Genomic DNA, 15,503 nt, shown 5'->3' on the forward strand with positions numbered 1-15,503 from the left:
TTGAGATTTTGAACTGAATCTTGAAGAGTAGGGAATCTTTAAAATAGAAGAGAGGGAGTAGCAGGTAAGGTGAAGGGTAGGTTTGTCTGAGGACTAGTCTTGGGCACTCTTGGGCTCACCTGAGCCCTGAGGTTACTATATGCCCCTTCACTGCATCCTGAATGAGAGGTGGGTGTGTAAAGACACAAGAATACTTGTGGAGGGTTGGCCCAGGTTATTAAACCCTAACTTAACTAAAAGGACATAGAGGTAATTTTCATTTTAAGAAGAAAATGATCCAGAGTTGATAACAATGTGAAGATAAATTTATTAGTATATTAAGAGAATAGGGCAGAGATTTTTGTTCCTGGGGAGCTTTCCCCCTAATAGTTGCTGTTATATGAAGAAATTACTGTGATCAACCCTATCCTAGAGCCTGGGGCTTCTTCAGGGCATCATAAAGCTAGGTCTTGAAATGAGTGACAAGGTTAAGAATTAGAAGACTAGGTACCATTGGAAAGAACACAGATTGTAAAATGAAACACATACTTCCAGTCTGAGTGATGTCTTTTAGCAATTCTGTTTTCTCATCTATGGAGTAGAAATCATTGTACTTCCTGGTAACCATTCAGTGACATTAGCAGATGAAAATCTTTCTAGTCATCACCTAGCATACTAGTTGCCTAATAAATCAGAAGAATCCCCACCATTGTTCAGTTCCTGAACTTTCCTCTGAGAGTCATTCATCTCTACTTCTCCCCCCTCAGCCTTTAAGGAAAACTGCCAGTGGAGGTCTGTCATAACATGGGGTACCTCCCACTGCCTTCCAGTGACATTCTGGGTCCATGTGGGAGTCAGATATGAGGTATCTGTTGTATCTAGAAAGATTGTATATCTGGGCTATGAAGCTAACCTGGCTAAGAAATTTGGAAAGGAACTATCCCTGAGTTCAAGATTTCCACAGTAAGAGTAGACTGATGGTGTGTGAAAGAAAACAAAACACTTCTGCATTATCTATTGTCCTGGTAGATAGAAACAGTAAATACTTGTTGAATGAATGAACGTAAAGAAGTACTAAAAAAGTATATACAACTCTGGAGTTGTATACTTTAAGTTCTGTGTCACTTTCTTGTATGCACTGCTAGGTTTTTGAAAGAGCAGTTAACTGGAATTGCAGAGACTTGGTTTTTCACCCAGTGCAAGCAGATGATTGTTTCTGAGCCTGAGTTTCATTCTTCAAAAATTAAAAACATTGAGCAACAACAAAACAGGATAATAAAAGAAAACATGTGGCAGAAGCTCAGTACGCTGAAAGTAGTCCTTTCTGCCAAGAAGTCCCCTGTCCTTGCCCCCTTCCTTTCCATTACTTAAAGAACAGAACTGAGCTTTCGAGCTGTTCCTGCTAGGATTGCTCCCAAGGTTGAGGACAGCCTGAACATTTTGTGAAACTGGGTCTGCCTACCTGGGAGTCCACACATCTCTTTGAACTCAAGGAACCCATCTGCTTCAGGCATATGACAGGCTGAGTGTGTGTGCATGCATGTGTCTACTGCATGACAAAGCTCCTGTGAATCCTCATGCCAAGAGTACTTAACTTTTATATTGGATTCTCAAAGGCTACTTATTGATAAGTGGAGTGTGAGTGGTTTGGCCCTGGGAATCTGCGCATGTAGCAGGATGCCAGGAGTGAAAACAAGACTTATAGCTGAACTATCTTGTTTTTCTTGTGATTTTAGCTCAGTAGTTCTGCAGCTCCTCATTGGAACCACAATATTCCAATTTTCCCATTCTAATGCCCCTCCCCCTACTTATTCCTCAAGTGTTCCTGCTAATAAAAACATTTTTTTTTCCTTTCTCTTCCTTGATCTCTCCTTGCCCGGGGGACTCACAGTTGGCCATGTTTACATCAGGTAAGATGCATTTCATTTTACTCTGTCTTTCATCAGCTGTAGTTGCACAAGACAGCCCTAGTCTCAAGAGACTTCGGTCAGAAGCTGCAATCTCCCTGTACCTGGACTCATTTGTGTACTAATTCTTTTTAAAGACCTGCTCAGTGACAGGCACTTGATGTAATAAGAGGGTCACTCTGGTACCTGAGTTGGTCCTGACTCTGCTACTGGTAGACATCTTGGCTTTCTTCAACCACTACTCTCTCTGTCATAATTCCTTATTTGTAAATTGGTCTGGATTTGTTAATATGTTAACTCCTACATATTTGTAAGATTCTGTAACTATAGACAGCATCTCCTCTCATATCAGTGTTCTCCCCACATATTCAGAAAGATCTTCAACGTGTTAAGAAGAAAGGAACTTTTTTTTTGTATCAATAGACTTTATATAAGCAAAAAAACACTCCACTTTCCCAGTTTTGGCTTATTATGAAAACCAGTTGGCAGGATCCAGACTAGCATTCACAGCTGGGTATGAATAATCACTGCCAGCAGCCAGGGTTGTTGGCAGTAGAGTGCTATCCTTATAGCAATGTAGGGAAAGGACAAGTTATAGAATTGCAGGAGCCTCAGAGTATGGATGGGGGAGAGAAGGGGAGCTATGAATGAGCATTCTGACCTGGAGTGAGAAAGGAGCCAAATGTTTTCCATGAGGTCAAGAAGGATACTTAATATTTTGAAGCCACTATCAGATAAAGAAGGCCACTGCTCTGTATCCCCAAAGTCTTAGGTCCACCTTTATATAAACCTTGAATCTTTGGATACAGTTTATGTTCTAAAATAAATATTGAGGGTCTGAGGGTACAGCTTAGTGGTACCAGTATTTAGAATGTGCAAGACCCTGGGTTTGATTGCTTACACCAAAAATAAATCAAAATTGAGAAAATACACATGTGAAATTATCCATTGTTTATGAAGGCATTATATAAAGGTATAGCATAGTTTTAATCATCTTGTGTTTGTTTTTAAGGAAGTTAAGTAAATTTGGTTGGTTGGTTGGTTTTATTTATAGCCCTAGGGATTGAACTCAGAGTGTTGTGCTTGCTAGACAGGTGCTGTACCCTTTGAGCCACTCTGCCAGGCCCTTTGGCATTCATGTTGTGTGTTTGTGTATATGTACATGCACATTCATTCATATGAATGCATGCATACATGTATGTACCAGTACCATAGCTTAAACTGAAGACTTCAGTTCTTGCTCAGCTGTACTCTACCACTTGATCGAGGCCTCTCGTCTGGTTTTTTTGCTGGTTGGTTTAGAGATAGAGTCTCACAGGCTTTTCTGCTCAGGCTGGCTTTGAACCATATTTTTCCAACTTTTAGCCTCCTGAGTAGTTAGGATTATAGGTGTGAGCCACCTGTAATGCTGCAATACCCCACTGCATCTGTTTTCAGGTTAGATCTCCCTTTATGCCTATATTTGCCTAGACTTCAATCCTCCTTTTACTTCCCCTGAGATAACAGCACATGGTACTACAGCCAGCTATTGGTTGAGGTGGGCTCTTAAGAATTTTTATGCCTAATGGGTGCGGGCGCAGGCAGGGGCATGGTAGCTCACACCTGTAATCCTAGCTATTCAGGACACTAAGATCTGAGGATCAAGGTTCAAAGCCAGCCCAGGCACAAAAGGACCTGAGACTCTTATCGTTCCAAATAAACTCTAGAAAAAGGGAAGTGGGACTTGGCTCAAGGGTAGGGCAGTAGCCTTGAGCTGAAGAGCTCAGGGACAATGCCCAGGCCTAGTTCAATCCCCATCACGTGCGCGCTCACCACACACACACACACACACACACACACACACACCACAAGAATTTTTATGCCTGTGGCTGGGAGTTTGACCTAGTGGTAGAGTGCTTGCCTAGCATATACAAAGACCCGGGTTCAATTCCTCAGTACCATATATATAGAGGAAAAAAAAAAAAAGCTGGACGTGGTGCTATAGCTCAAGTGGTAGTGCTCTAGCCTTTCTCAAAGACAGTGCTCAGGCCCTGAGCTCAAGCCCAGGACTGGGAAATTTAAAAAAAAAAAAAAAAAAAGAATTTTTATGCCTGTGATCCCGCAATCTTTTATCTTCCAAGTAGCTAATGACAGGCTTAAAACACTGTACCTAGTTTAATCAAAATGTTTCCAATATAACTACAAAACCCTACGCAGAATTCTTTCTGGTGGTTTGGGGGTGGGGAGGGGAGGGGAGGGGGTAGAGAAGAGTTTAGTTTAAAAAAAAAATCAAAACAAATGGGACCGGGAGTGTAGCTTAGTGGTAGAGTTCTTGCCTAGCATGTATGAAGCCCCAGTTTCGATTCCTTGGTACCACATACACAGAAACAGCCAAAGTGGTGCTGTGGCTCAAGTGCTAGAGTGGTAGCCATGAGCTCATGAGTGCTAGAGTGGTAGCCTTGAGCCATGGGCTCAAGGACAGTGCCCAGGCCCTGAGTTCAAGCCCTCGGATTAGGGGGGAGAAAATTAAAGAGAGCTCCTGCAAAACAATCAGACTTAGTTAATGTGAATAATGTCCTTTACCACATAGTAAATAATCATAAAATTATCAGCTTTTGTTTAGGTCCTGATAGGGGAACTACACTATTGTTGAGGACATGTTGTTAAAAGAGAAAAATCACAGAAAGAAAAACTTGATTTACATAAGGATAATACAATTGCTCCTTTGGGGAAAAAATTTCCAAGTTTGTTAAACTCCTACTGGCAGTCTGATCTGAGGTTTGAAAGCCCCAGGCTTGTAGCTCCATCTTGCTATGTGGTTAGTAGCCCCTTGAGAGAAAGCATTAAGGAGCTTGTTTAATTATGTGTTACCTAAAGACAGTTTTGATTTCACCACTAGTAAATATTTATTGAGTGCTAGAGGCAAGAGTCAGTTTCCTGCTCGTGAATTCTTAGGCATCTTTTCCTATTCCCCTACTTGTTGCCTCTGACTGAGGATTCTGGGGTAGCCATGGGCCTTCCTTGAATTTTTCTTTCTTGTTTTCAGTGGTTGGAGACCAGACCTAACAGGCAAGTCTGTCCAGTTTGCAAAGCTGGCATCAGCCGAGACAAAGTCATTCCTCTCTATGGCAGGGGTAGCACTGGGCAGCAGGACCCCAGGTAAGATCCTGAAGCACATTGCACACTCACTTCTGCTCTTGCTTGGTACTTAATGATTGCCCACTCACTTTGGAGACAGTGTGATCCCAATGACAGCTAGCCAGGAAGGATGATGGGGGGTAGGAGGGATGGGAAAGGAGCCAAGTTGCTTCTTGTTGGACTGTCATAATAGTACCTACTATACAAGATGATCTACTAGCAGGCAGGCAGTGTGCTGGGCTGCAGAATGCTCAAGACCACGTCACCATTGCATGTGCCAAGTGCTGTGAGAGAGGACTGGTGTATTAGCAGAGTCTCCAGGGAGTGGGCTCACCAATAGTGATGTAGAAAATGTGGCGTGATAGGGAGCCAAAACTCTGGATGGCTCTTTGGGGTGTGGGATTTTAGAATTGGAGTTGTAGGTGAGCCTGGCCTCCTCCAAGCAAAAGTACTAAGGTCCTTAATGCTCTGGTACCCCCCAACCTCTCCAGAAGCATCTTTTCCCTTCTCCCACCCGACTCCAGCATGCCCTATACACCACCTGTACTGAACTTGTTTTTAAGGGCTTGCCCTTTCCTGTTTGCCAGCCTTTGTTCTATGCTCTGCCTTCCGCAATCATGCTCAGACAACCACTGCATCCCCACCCTTCCTTCTCTAACTTCTGCCTGTCTTTTATGGGAGCCCTAAAGTCACAGCTTTGATAGTCTTTTCTTGCTCTCACCCAGGTTCCCCCCTGATTATGCTAAACCTTTCCAACTACTGGCTGATGGGTAACAAGCTCTCAGCTGAGCATTAATGAAATGTGTGATGGGAGTGCTTGAGGTACTGGCCCAGAAGTAATGGGAAGTAAGGCTGAGGTAGATGAGAGACACCCTAAATCTCCATCATTTCAGCTAACTACCTTCTGCTTCCCTTGGAACTTCGGATTTCCTGGTGTCTGTGAGCAGGGAAGGAAGATGGGAAGGCAACTCCATCTCTCAGTCTGGGTCCGGATCTCAGTTGCAGGAATTAGGCTATGATATAGAGCTGATGAATATCTTGTAATAAGATCCCCCCACCCCAGTTCCTTTATATGATGTTGGGAAAAACAATTGCATATAAAACGACGAATTCGTTTTGGGTTTAATTTTGGTTTAATTAATAAGTATATGTATGACAAGAAAGCGCTTCACCCCTCCCAGGCAGCAGCTCCAAACATTCTGTGGTAGACTTATTTCATACCATTTCCTTTCAGGGAGAAGACCCCACCTCGTCCCCAAGGCCAAAGGCCAGAGCCAGAGAATAGAGGGGTAAGCAACATTCTAGAAGCTTCTAGAAATAAGCCTTCTAGAAGTTTCCCTTTTAACACATGACCATAAGGAAATATATAAAATATAAAAAGAAAAAAATTAGAAGAAATTACTTACAGCCATACCATCCAGAGATAACCACAGGAAACATTCTGACATTCCTTCCTCCCCCGACCCCATCTCTTCTCTCTCTTTTCTCATTCTCTTACCAAGAGTAATATTTAGCTCATGACTTAAGCCTTTATTTTTGTGTGTGTGTGTGTTGGTCCTGAGGCTTGAACTGGGCACTGTCTGAGTTTTTTGTTTTTTTTTTTCCTCAAGACCAGTGTTCTATCACTTGAGTCACAGCTCTACTTCCATTTTTTTATGAGTCTCACAGTCTTTCCTGCTAAGCCTAGCTTTGAACCATGATTATCAGACTTCTGCCTTCTGATTAGTCAGGAGTACAGGCATGAGCCACCAATGCCTGGCTTCCTGTGTTTGTGTATATGTGCCAGTACTGGGACTTGAACTCAAGGCCTGAGTACTGTCCCTTAGCCTTTCTGCTCAAGCCACAGCTCCACTTTAGCTTTTTGGTGGCTAACTGGGGATAAGAGTCTCACAGACTTTACCATCTAGATTGGCTTTGAATACTGATCTTTACTCAGACTTCAGCTTCCCAAGTAACTAGGATTATAAGCATGAGCTACAGATGCCTGGCATATATATATTTTTTCCAATCCTGGGGCTTGAACTCAGGGCTTGAGCACTAAGCACTGTCCTTGGACACTTTTTGCTCAAGGCTAGCACTCTGCCACTTAAGCTACAGCACCACTTCTGGCTTTTTCTTTGTATATGGTTCTGGGAAATTGAACCCAGTATTTGTGCATGCTAGGAAAGCATGCTACCACTAGGCCATGCTCCTGGCCCCCTATTTCTATAATTTTTAAAAAATAATATGTGGCTCCTATTTTGTAACTTTTTTTTTTTTTTTTTGTCCATCTTGGGGCTTGAACTCTGGACCTGGGCATTATCCTTGAGCTCTTCAACTCAAGGCTAGCGCTGTACCACTTGAGCCACTTCTGGTTTTCTGGTGCTTATTTGGAAATAAGAATCTCACAGACTTTCCTGACCTGGCTGGCTTTGAACCACAATCCTCAGATCTCAGTCTCCTGAGTAGCTAGAATTACAGGCATGAGCCAGGGGTGCCCAGCCCTGTTTTGTAACTTTTAAGATTTTTCTTCTATTCTACAAATAGGAAGTCCCTTCTGCGTGCTACTCATTATTTCAGACAGAGGTGATTTATCAGCGATACTCTCTGCCCTGATAGAGGTCAGGGCACTTACAGTAAAGACATTCAGCAATACAGCTTAAGATGTTACTGCAGATATATTGCCAAACATATTTTATTTAATGGTTAGTGTTCAGCTGTGTGGACGTAACATAATTTATGTAACTAAGCCATCAAAGGATATTTAGCAGCTGATTTGTCCCCCGACCTTTGGTGGTATGGTGGTTTGGGCCTCTCATTTGCTAAGCAAGCTCTTTACCGTAGAGCCATACCTTCAGCCTTTTTTCTTAATTGAACAAAGACACTTCTTTCCTTAGAATAAGATTTTAGAGTCAAGGGTTTGGATACAAATTGAGAGTCTTTTTGTCTGTTTGAATGATTATTATATGAGCAGATCTATATTTTAAGAGCTTTATGTGTATGATCTCATTTAAGACATACCATTCAAAAGAGGAAACTGAGGTGCAGATAAAATGAAACACCTTATGCAAGGCCAAAGATCTGGGTGATAAGGGAATCCCTGCTCTTGATTACCAGATAGAAGCCATTAAACCCTCTCAGGCTGTGGTTACATTGGCAATTAACAGAAACCAGAAGCTCAAAGAAGCCAGAGGTTCTGGCCTTGATCCCCACACCATAGTTCCAGCATTCATATCTGTAGCTGTTTGTAATATCTTTTGCATATTCTGCCTCAGGAAAATAAACGCAGTAAGTAAGGACTTTATAGGATCATATAGATACTGCTAGAAGGGATGCATGGTCAGTCCTCAGGACTGCGCAAATGCAGCTGTAGTTCCTGATGAAATAATTGCACCTTCCATAGTAAGGTAGCCTTAGTCCCAGGAGCCCTGAGACTCAGCCATACTGGGTCTGAACAGGAGGCATTTCTGCACCAAGGAGATGGAAACCAGTTGGTATTCTTCCCAATAGGTTTGTTCTCTTAGTAAATCACGTTAGGTTTTCTAGGTAGTGCTGCTCAGCAAGAAACGTTAAGGTCACTTAGTATGGGACCAGTATGCCTGAGAAAGATCTATAAATGTCAGTTTTACAATTTGTCCTATTTTTTCAAAATCTCGCCAATAGTACTGGGCAGGAGAAAAAAAACTTAGAAAGACATGTACAGTGATTGAAGAGCAGAGTTGTTTGTTTGTGTCTTTTTCTTCATTAAGTGACCTAGTTTTGGGTATAAATTCTACCCTTTAATCAAATTCTTTCATTTCTCCAAACATGAGTATGGCATCAATAAAGTGCACATGATGCTAATATAAGAATTAAACATGGGTCAGGCATGGTTATATACACCTATAAACCGAGCTTGGGAGACTGAGGCAGGCAGATGGTGAATTTGAGGTCAGTCTGGGTTACATGGTGAAACACAGTCTTAAAAAAAAGAAAGGAGGGTTGGAAATGTGGCTTAGTGGTAGAGTGCTAGCCTTTAGCAAAAGTTCAGGGACAGTGTCCAGGCCCTGAGTTCAAGCCCCAGGATCTGCTATAAAAAAGGAAGGAATGAAGGAAGGCTGGGCACAGTGGCTCACACCTGTAATCCTAGCTACTCAAGAGGCTGAGATCTCAGGATTAAGGTTCAAAGCCAGACCGGGCACAAAAAGATCTGAGACTGTTTATCTCCAGTTAACCTCTAGAAAATGGGAAGTGGGGCTTGGCTCAAGGATAGAGCGGTAGCCTCGAGCTGAAGGACTCTGGGACAATGCCCAGGCCCAGGGGTAGGCCAGTAGCCTTGAGCTAAAGAGGTCAGGGACAGCACCTAGGCTGAGGTTAAGCCTCATGACCCACAAAAAAAAAAAAAAAGAAGGAAAGAAGGAGGGAGAAAGAGGAGGATGATGATGATGATGATGATGATGATGATGATGATGATGATGATGCCAGGTGCTAATGGCTTATGCCTATAATCCTAGCTACTCAGGAGACTGAGATCTGAGGATTGCAATTCAAGGCCAGCCCAGGCAGTAAAGCTCATGTGAGACTCTTATCTCCAATAAACTACTCAGGAAAAAAAAAAAGCCAGAAAGGACTGGGAGCATGGCCTAGTGGTAGAGTGCATACCTAGCATGCACAAAGCTTGGGGTTCAATTCCTCAGTACGTACATACATAGAAAAAGCCGGGAATGGTGCTGTGACTCATGTGGTAAGGTGCTAGCCTTGAGAAGGCCCAAGGACGGTGCCCAGGCCCTGAATTCAAGCCCTAGGACTGGAGGGAAAAAAAAAGGAAGGAAGGAAAAGGAAAAAGCCAGAAGACCACTTTACCACTTTGAGTCACAGCCCCACTTCTAGTTTTCTGCTAGTTAATTGGAGATAAGTGTGTCATGGACTTTCCTGCCTGGGCTAGCTGTGAACTAAGATCCTCATAGCTCAGCCTCCTGAGTATCTAGGATTACAAGTATAAGCCACCAGTGCCTGGCCTTCAAATAAAAATTTAAAGACAATACTTACCCATATACCCATGTTTGTCACAATAATGCTGAAACAATTTGTCTGGTATAACTTCTACTATTGGGCCAGGAGTTTGGCCTAGTGGTAGAGTGCTTGCCTAGGATGCACAAAGACTGGGATTCAATTCTTCAGTACCACATACATGGAAAAAGCTGGAATGGTGCTGTGGCTCAAGTGGTAGAGTTCTAGCTTTGAGAAAGCCCAAGGACAGTGCTCAGGCTCTGAGTTTAAGCCCCAGGACTGGCAAAGGAAAAAAAAAAATAAAAGACTTCTACTATTAGCCACTGACAGTTCTTTTGATATTTTTTTGTAATTGGAGATGATCCCTAGTTGTGTGTTATAAAGCATGCCTACAAAATAACCACAAGCCCTAGGAATCCTAACTACTTTCCTCAACAGAGCTTTTGATCAGGACTTGTCCTTTCAGGCTCTTTTCTAGCTCCTTAGCTTAAAGTTAAGCTAGAAGGGCAGAGGGGCCACCTTCATAACTCTGCATTGGGATCTAGATGGGTGGAAACAGGTGGCAGAGGCATGGGTGCCACATGTATTATGATGTGTGAGATGTCTCTTCTTCAACAGGTGTGGGAGAAACGTGTTTAATTTTCTTCTCTGAACTGCATTTCTTCCACACAGGGGTTTCAAGGATTTGGCTTTGGAGATGGTGGCTTCCAGATGTCTTTTGGAATTGGGGCGTTTCCTTTTGGGATATTTGCCACAGCATTTAACATAAATGATGGGCGGCCTCCTCCAGGTAAGCCTTACTTCCTTGGGAAACCAAGAAGACACTTTAGTTAGTAATTCTCCTTGAAATCTCCTTGGAATTTGGTAATATCCAAGTAACAGGTGATTCTTACTCCAGCCTTTTCAAAATGCCTTGAATTCCTTCCAGACTACTGGTCTTCATGCCAAAGATATTGAGCTCTTCTCAAGTGTCATGTGTCCATAGAATGCTCTCCATTCCAAACTCAGGCAATCAGCACAGCTTCCCTGTGAATATGGGTGCGTGTAGCTGTGTCTCACAGGTCAGAGTTCAGAAATACTTTATCAAGATATCAGTATATCCCACGTCCACAAAGTGAAAAAATATCACTGATACTAGTCCTCTATATGTACTCCCCACTTTGTCCATCTGGGGGCCATGAGGGACAGGGTGACCCACTAGAGTCACAGCTTCCCTCAGGACACAGCACGTGGCTCACCTCAAGCCTCAGCCCTTTGGAACTGTGCTTATGTCTGCCCTCACTGCTGTTTCTCTCTCCAGACACCTGCCCATCCCATCTGCATTCAGAGTAGACCAGGGCCATGTGGTGAACACCCTGGATTTTTATATGCTGATTCCCCTGTAACATCTTTGTTATGGAGGCCACACCTTGGAATACAGTGTTGGGGGACAGAAGTAACCAGTGTATGGATCTGATCAGGAATTTATAGCCTTGAGATGAAATTCTACTCAAGTTATCTGCCTTATTGTGGTCCTTGGCACATAGTAGGTGACCAATAAGTCTTTATTGACTGCCTGCCTGCATACGTTTATCATAGCACTCAACTAGGCCGTGTAATACAGCACCAGGAGATAACAAAAGCATGCTCATGCCTTAGGACATGGAACATTCTCCTCTGTTCGTGTGTTGTTTTCTCAAGAGACCCCAAAGGGCTCTGGAGGAAGGTCAGATCCCAGGAGAGCCAGCCAGAGCCCTCCTGGTAATTTGCTTCCTTCTAATGTAATCCAAGGCTTAGCCTGGATTCCCAATGAGTTCCCTAGCCAGGCTGGACTCTGACTCTCCTTTTCCTCTACCACAGTCACATTTTCCTCATCATGTTCAGTACAATTCACCCAGCCTGAATGATGATTCCCTTGCCCTTTTTCCTCCAAAGTTGGGACAGACATCTCAGAATGGAAGCTTTTCTCAGAATAAAGAGGAGTGGAGACATAGGTCCTTACTCCAGTTCTATATCAGTGTTGCTGTGGAGGTCTGAGTTTTAGTTCTGTCCAGGAAAAGGAAGGCATAGGGTGTGCCTGGGCATGTGTGGAATGGCAGGAGGACACCGCTGCACGTCTGCCACTGTCCAGGAGCCTCCCATCTGAGCAGGACACGCTCTGTGCTGCAGCCACTGCTTGCCCAAAATGGGAAGAATAATAACTACCAAGTCACCTGCAGAGCAACGCAGAGATGATGCCACAGACAGTAGCTTTTGTTTACTCCTCGTACCTCTAGGACTTTCCTACTAGTTAACTAGCAGGTTTAGTTGCATTTGCAGGCCAACCTCTTTTGATTTAATGGGAGACCTTGTCCTCATTATTCTATTGCTTCACATATTTTTCCTTTGCCTCCTTTCATTTGAGAGTTGGAAGTGGTTTTCATGTACAGGAGTTTGTTGTAAGGAAACAGATTGCAGCTCTCTACTTGTAGCCTTCTGATAGCCTTTCTTCTCCCTCCTGTCTCTCTAGCTGTCCCTGGGACACCCCAGTATGTGGATGAGCAGTTCCTGTCACGCCTCTTCCTGTTCGTGGCCCTGGTAATCATGTTCTGGCTCCTGATTGCCTAATGCTGGACTCCTGTCTACATCCATGGCAGGGCATCTGGACTGGTGATGTGCCACACCTTCTCCTGGCTAATCTTGACCCTGAACTCTGCGGGGTCAGTAACCCTTCAAGGAGTCTTGCTTCTCTTAGACACATGGAACTCAAGATCAGTTGGCAAGGATTCCCCACTGCGTGTCTCCATGCATTAACACCCTTTTGTCACCTCAGGCCTTGGACTTGAGTCCCTCTCATGGGTGGCACCATGAAATACTGTTCTAGCCTATTCAGCAGGGCCTGACTCTTGACAGGGAAGAGATGGGAGGAAAGAAACTGTGAGGGTTTCTCTCACTGGAGTTTTATATTACAAAAACAAAGGGATGAACCAAATGGTATTTATGGAAACTTTTTTCATCTCTTTAAATATCCCTTGGAAAGTGACCTCCCCTCCCCAAGCCGGCCAGGCCAGCTTGTGCAGAGAAGATCTGCCTCCAGATCCCCAGTGCTGCTCCCTTTCCTCAGCCCAGACACAGAAACTGCTCATCCAGGAAGATGATAATTCAGCGACAGAAGCTGAGGTCACTTCACCAATCCATCAGAGATGCAAAGATGTGTTACTAGCTGTGGACCTTGCTCAGTGTCTGTGGCTCCAGAAAACAGCTTAAAAGACCTCTTGGTTTCTTTGCACAGCTTGTCCCTTAGGAGCCATGTTTCACTTGCAGGTGTCCCTCTAATCACCTGTCCCCTCTCTTCCAGAGGGTAAACAGCCAGATTATGCCAAAGCTGAGACTGACAGCTGTGCATTAGGGAAGACCTTGAGGTCCAGCCTTCGGTGGGGTTCAGGGCTCTAGCGCAGGAGCCACCAAACACATAGCAGAGGGTCTGAGTACATCCTGTCTCAGAACGTGCCCAGAGAAAGCTGGAGGCTTTGTCAGGTTCACCCTGATGATAGAGAGGACCGCCAGTGTCAGAAACCAAGTTGTTCTTTATAAAGATGCAGGGAGGGGCCCGGAGTTTGGCCTAGTGGTAGGGTGCTTGCCTAGCATGCACGAAGACCCAGGTTCGATTCCTCGGTATCACATACATAGAAAAAAAGCCAGAAGTGGTTCTGTGGCTCAAGTGGTAGAGCCTTGAAAAAGCCCAAGGAAAGTACTCAGGCCCTGAGTTCAAGCCCAGGACTGGCCAAAAAATAAATAAAAAAGAGACGGGGAGTAGGAAGACCACCAGCCTGTGACCCTGCTTTGGGTAGGGCTTGATAGAGTGTCCTAAAGCCAGGGAAGCGCCTGTGACTCTCAGCAGCAGCCCTCAATGCTCTGTAAGGACACATGGCAGAGCAGGGCTCTTCAGGACATGGATACAATGTGGTTTTCCTTCCTATGGAATCCAGATGAAAAGATTCTACCTAAACCCTTTATTTTTTTTTTTTCACAAGCTTTTTCCTCTGAGTCTATGGTTGTAAATCAAACAGGTAGAACAATTCACTGGCCAGACTTATCAGAGAAATCCCAGCTTCCTTGATACGTCGCTGGTGATGGGAGAAGAACTTCTTGCTCATTTCTCTAGCCCACACCACCCCTAGATTGCCCCTGCAGTGCCCCACAAATGGGAGAAAGCCTTCCCTCATGATTTTTAATTTTTTGGTTCACCCCCAACCCCCAAATTTGACTCAAGACCTTAATGACCCAAGAGGCTGCCATCCCCTCTGCACGGCCATGTCCCCCTCCAATGCGCCTGCCAATGTTCAGTGTTGAAACAGACAAAATACAAAGTATTGAGTAGGTGATTCATTCATGAGTCCACTTAGTAGGAAAAAGCTTTATAGTGTGCCTGCTGGATTGTAAACATTCTTGGGCACTGCCTGTTACTACCTGGAAGTCACCAAAGTTTCAGGGGCCCCTGAATGTCTCCGCTGTAGATCCCTCTGCAGTGACCCCAACCAGTAGAGGGAGAACTTCAGCCAGTTGAGCTCAACAGACATGGATGTGTAGAAAAGACTTGTGGGTAGGAGGACAGATGGTTTGAATTATGAAGAAATAGAGTGAGCCCAGGAGCACTCCACCAGCAAAGGCATTCAGAAACACACTGGGAGCAAAGTTAGGTTGGCTATGTGCCCTTTGATTGTAAACCTCGTAGGTCCCCACTCTTGGCCTTGTGCTAGGAGCCGGGTCAGCTGGGAGTGCTGGCTCAGCCCTAACAGGCACCCCCCTCACCCCCACAGTTTCATCACCCAGCCCTCTGCCAAAGCAGCTTTCTTCTTTCCTTCTATGTGTATTGTCTATGTTCTCACCCACCCTCTCTGTGGACAAGGACCAAGTCCCGACCACAATCAGAAAATGCAATATGTATAGCAGCACACTTGACCAGTCACTGATTTTTCACGGTTGTGAAAGTGATTTGATTTAGAATTAAACAGTTTTACACTACTTTGAATTTGGACTCCTGTCTGTGTCATGGCGGGAGGTGGGAATGGATGTGGAGTGGGTACATCAGTCTGACTCTGGAAAGCAGCTGTGTCAGCCTTGGAAATGTTTATGGTAACTGAGGATGAAAGTCTCCAAACAGCCGTGGATAATTAGAGATGAAGTGTTGAGGCCTGGCTTCCTATGCAGTCCTGCCCAAGGAGCAGCCTGTGCAACAGGCAGCCCAGGTCCCAACAAACTCATGAAATTCCTAGGCTTGCCAGCAACAAGCTTCTGTCTGCCATGGCCTTTAGGGAATCAGAATTCCTCAGTGTCAGACTTCCTATGTTGAGTGACAGATGGACCCTCAGCCAGTTCCCCTCTCCTTAAACAGAGGCTGTGCCCTCACCAAGGTCCTTCAGAAGCCATGTAGCACGAGATGGAAAATCTTGAGGTTATACAATTACAAGTCTGCCTCAGCCACAGGCTCCAATACACCAGAGCCACAGATCTCCCAGCTAAAAGGAGCTCAATTCTTCCTTGTAGACTTTGACCTAACAGCTCACAAATTGA

At 44.4% G+C, this 15,503-nt stretch overlaps 1 protein-coding gene across 6 annotated transcripts in view; it reads left to right on the top strand.

The window, feature by feature from the left end:
• Rnf185 (ring finger protein 185) overlaps positions 1-14,961 on the top strand; it is a 34,036-nt gene extending 19,075 nt beyond the window's left edge. For 5 of the 6 annotated variants that reach the window (XM_090320487.1, XM_090320490.1, XM_090320488.1 and 2 more), the window contains exons 3-7: positions 1,871-1,889; positions 4,912-5,024; positions 6,238-6,292; positions 10,644-10,761; positions 12,460-14,961. In XM_090320487.1, coding sequence (XP_090176613.1) covers positions 1,871-1,889; positions 4,912-5,024; positions 6,238-6,292; positions 10,644-10,761; positions 12,460-12,557 — 403 coding nt within the window. In that variant the 3' untranslated portion in view covers positions 12,558-14,961. The remainder of the gene's footprint in view (positions 1-1,870; positions 1,890-4,911; positions 5,025-6,237; positions 6,293-10,643; positions 10,762-12,459) is intronic. The other variant, XM_090320492.1, reaches the window with a different exon arrangement.
• The last annotated feature ends 542 nt before the right edge of the window (positions 14,962-15,503 follow it).

Source organism: Megascapheus bottae, chromosome 28 (genome assembly GCF_031878675.1).
Source record: "Megascapheus bottae isolate mThoBot1 chromosome 28, mThoBot2.hap1, whole genome shotgun sequence".
Classification (NCBI taxonomy): domain Eukaryota; kingdom Metazoa; phylum Chordata; class Mammalia; order Rodentia; family Geomyidae; genus Megascapheus; species Megascapheus bottae.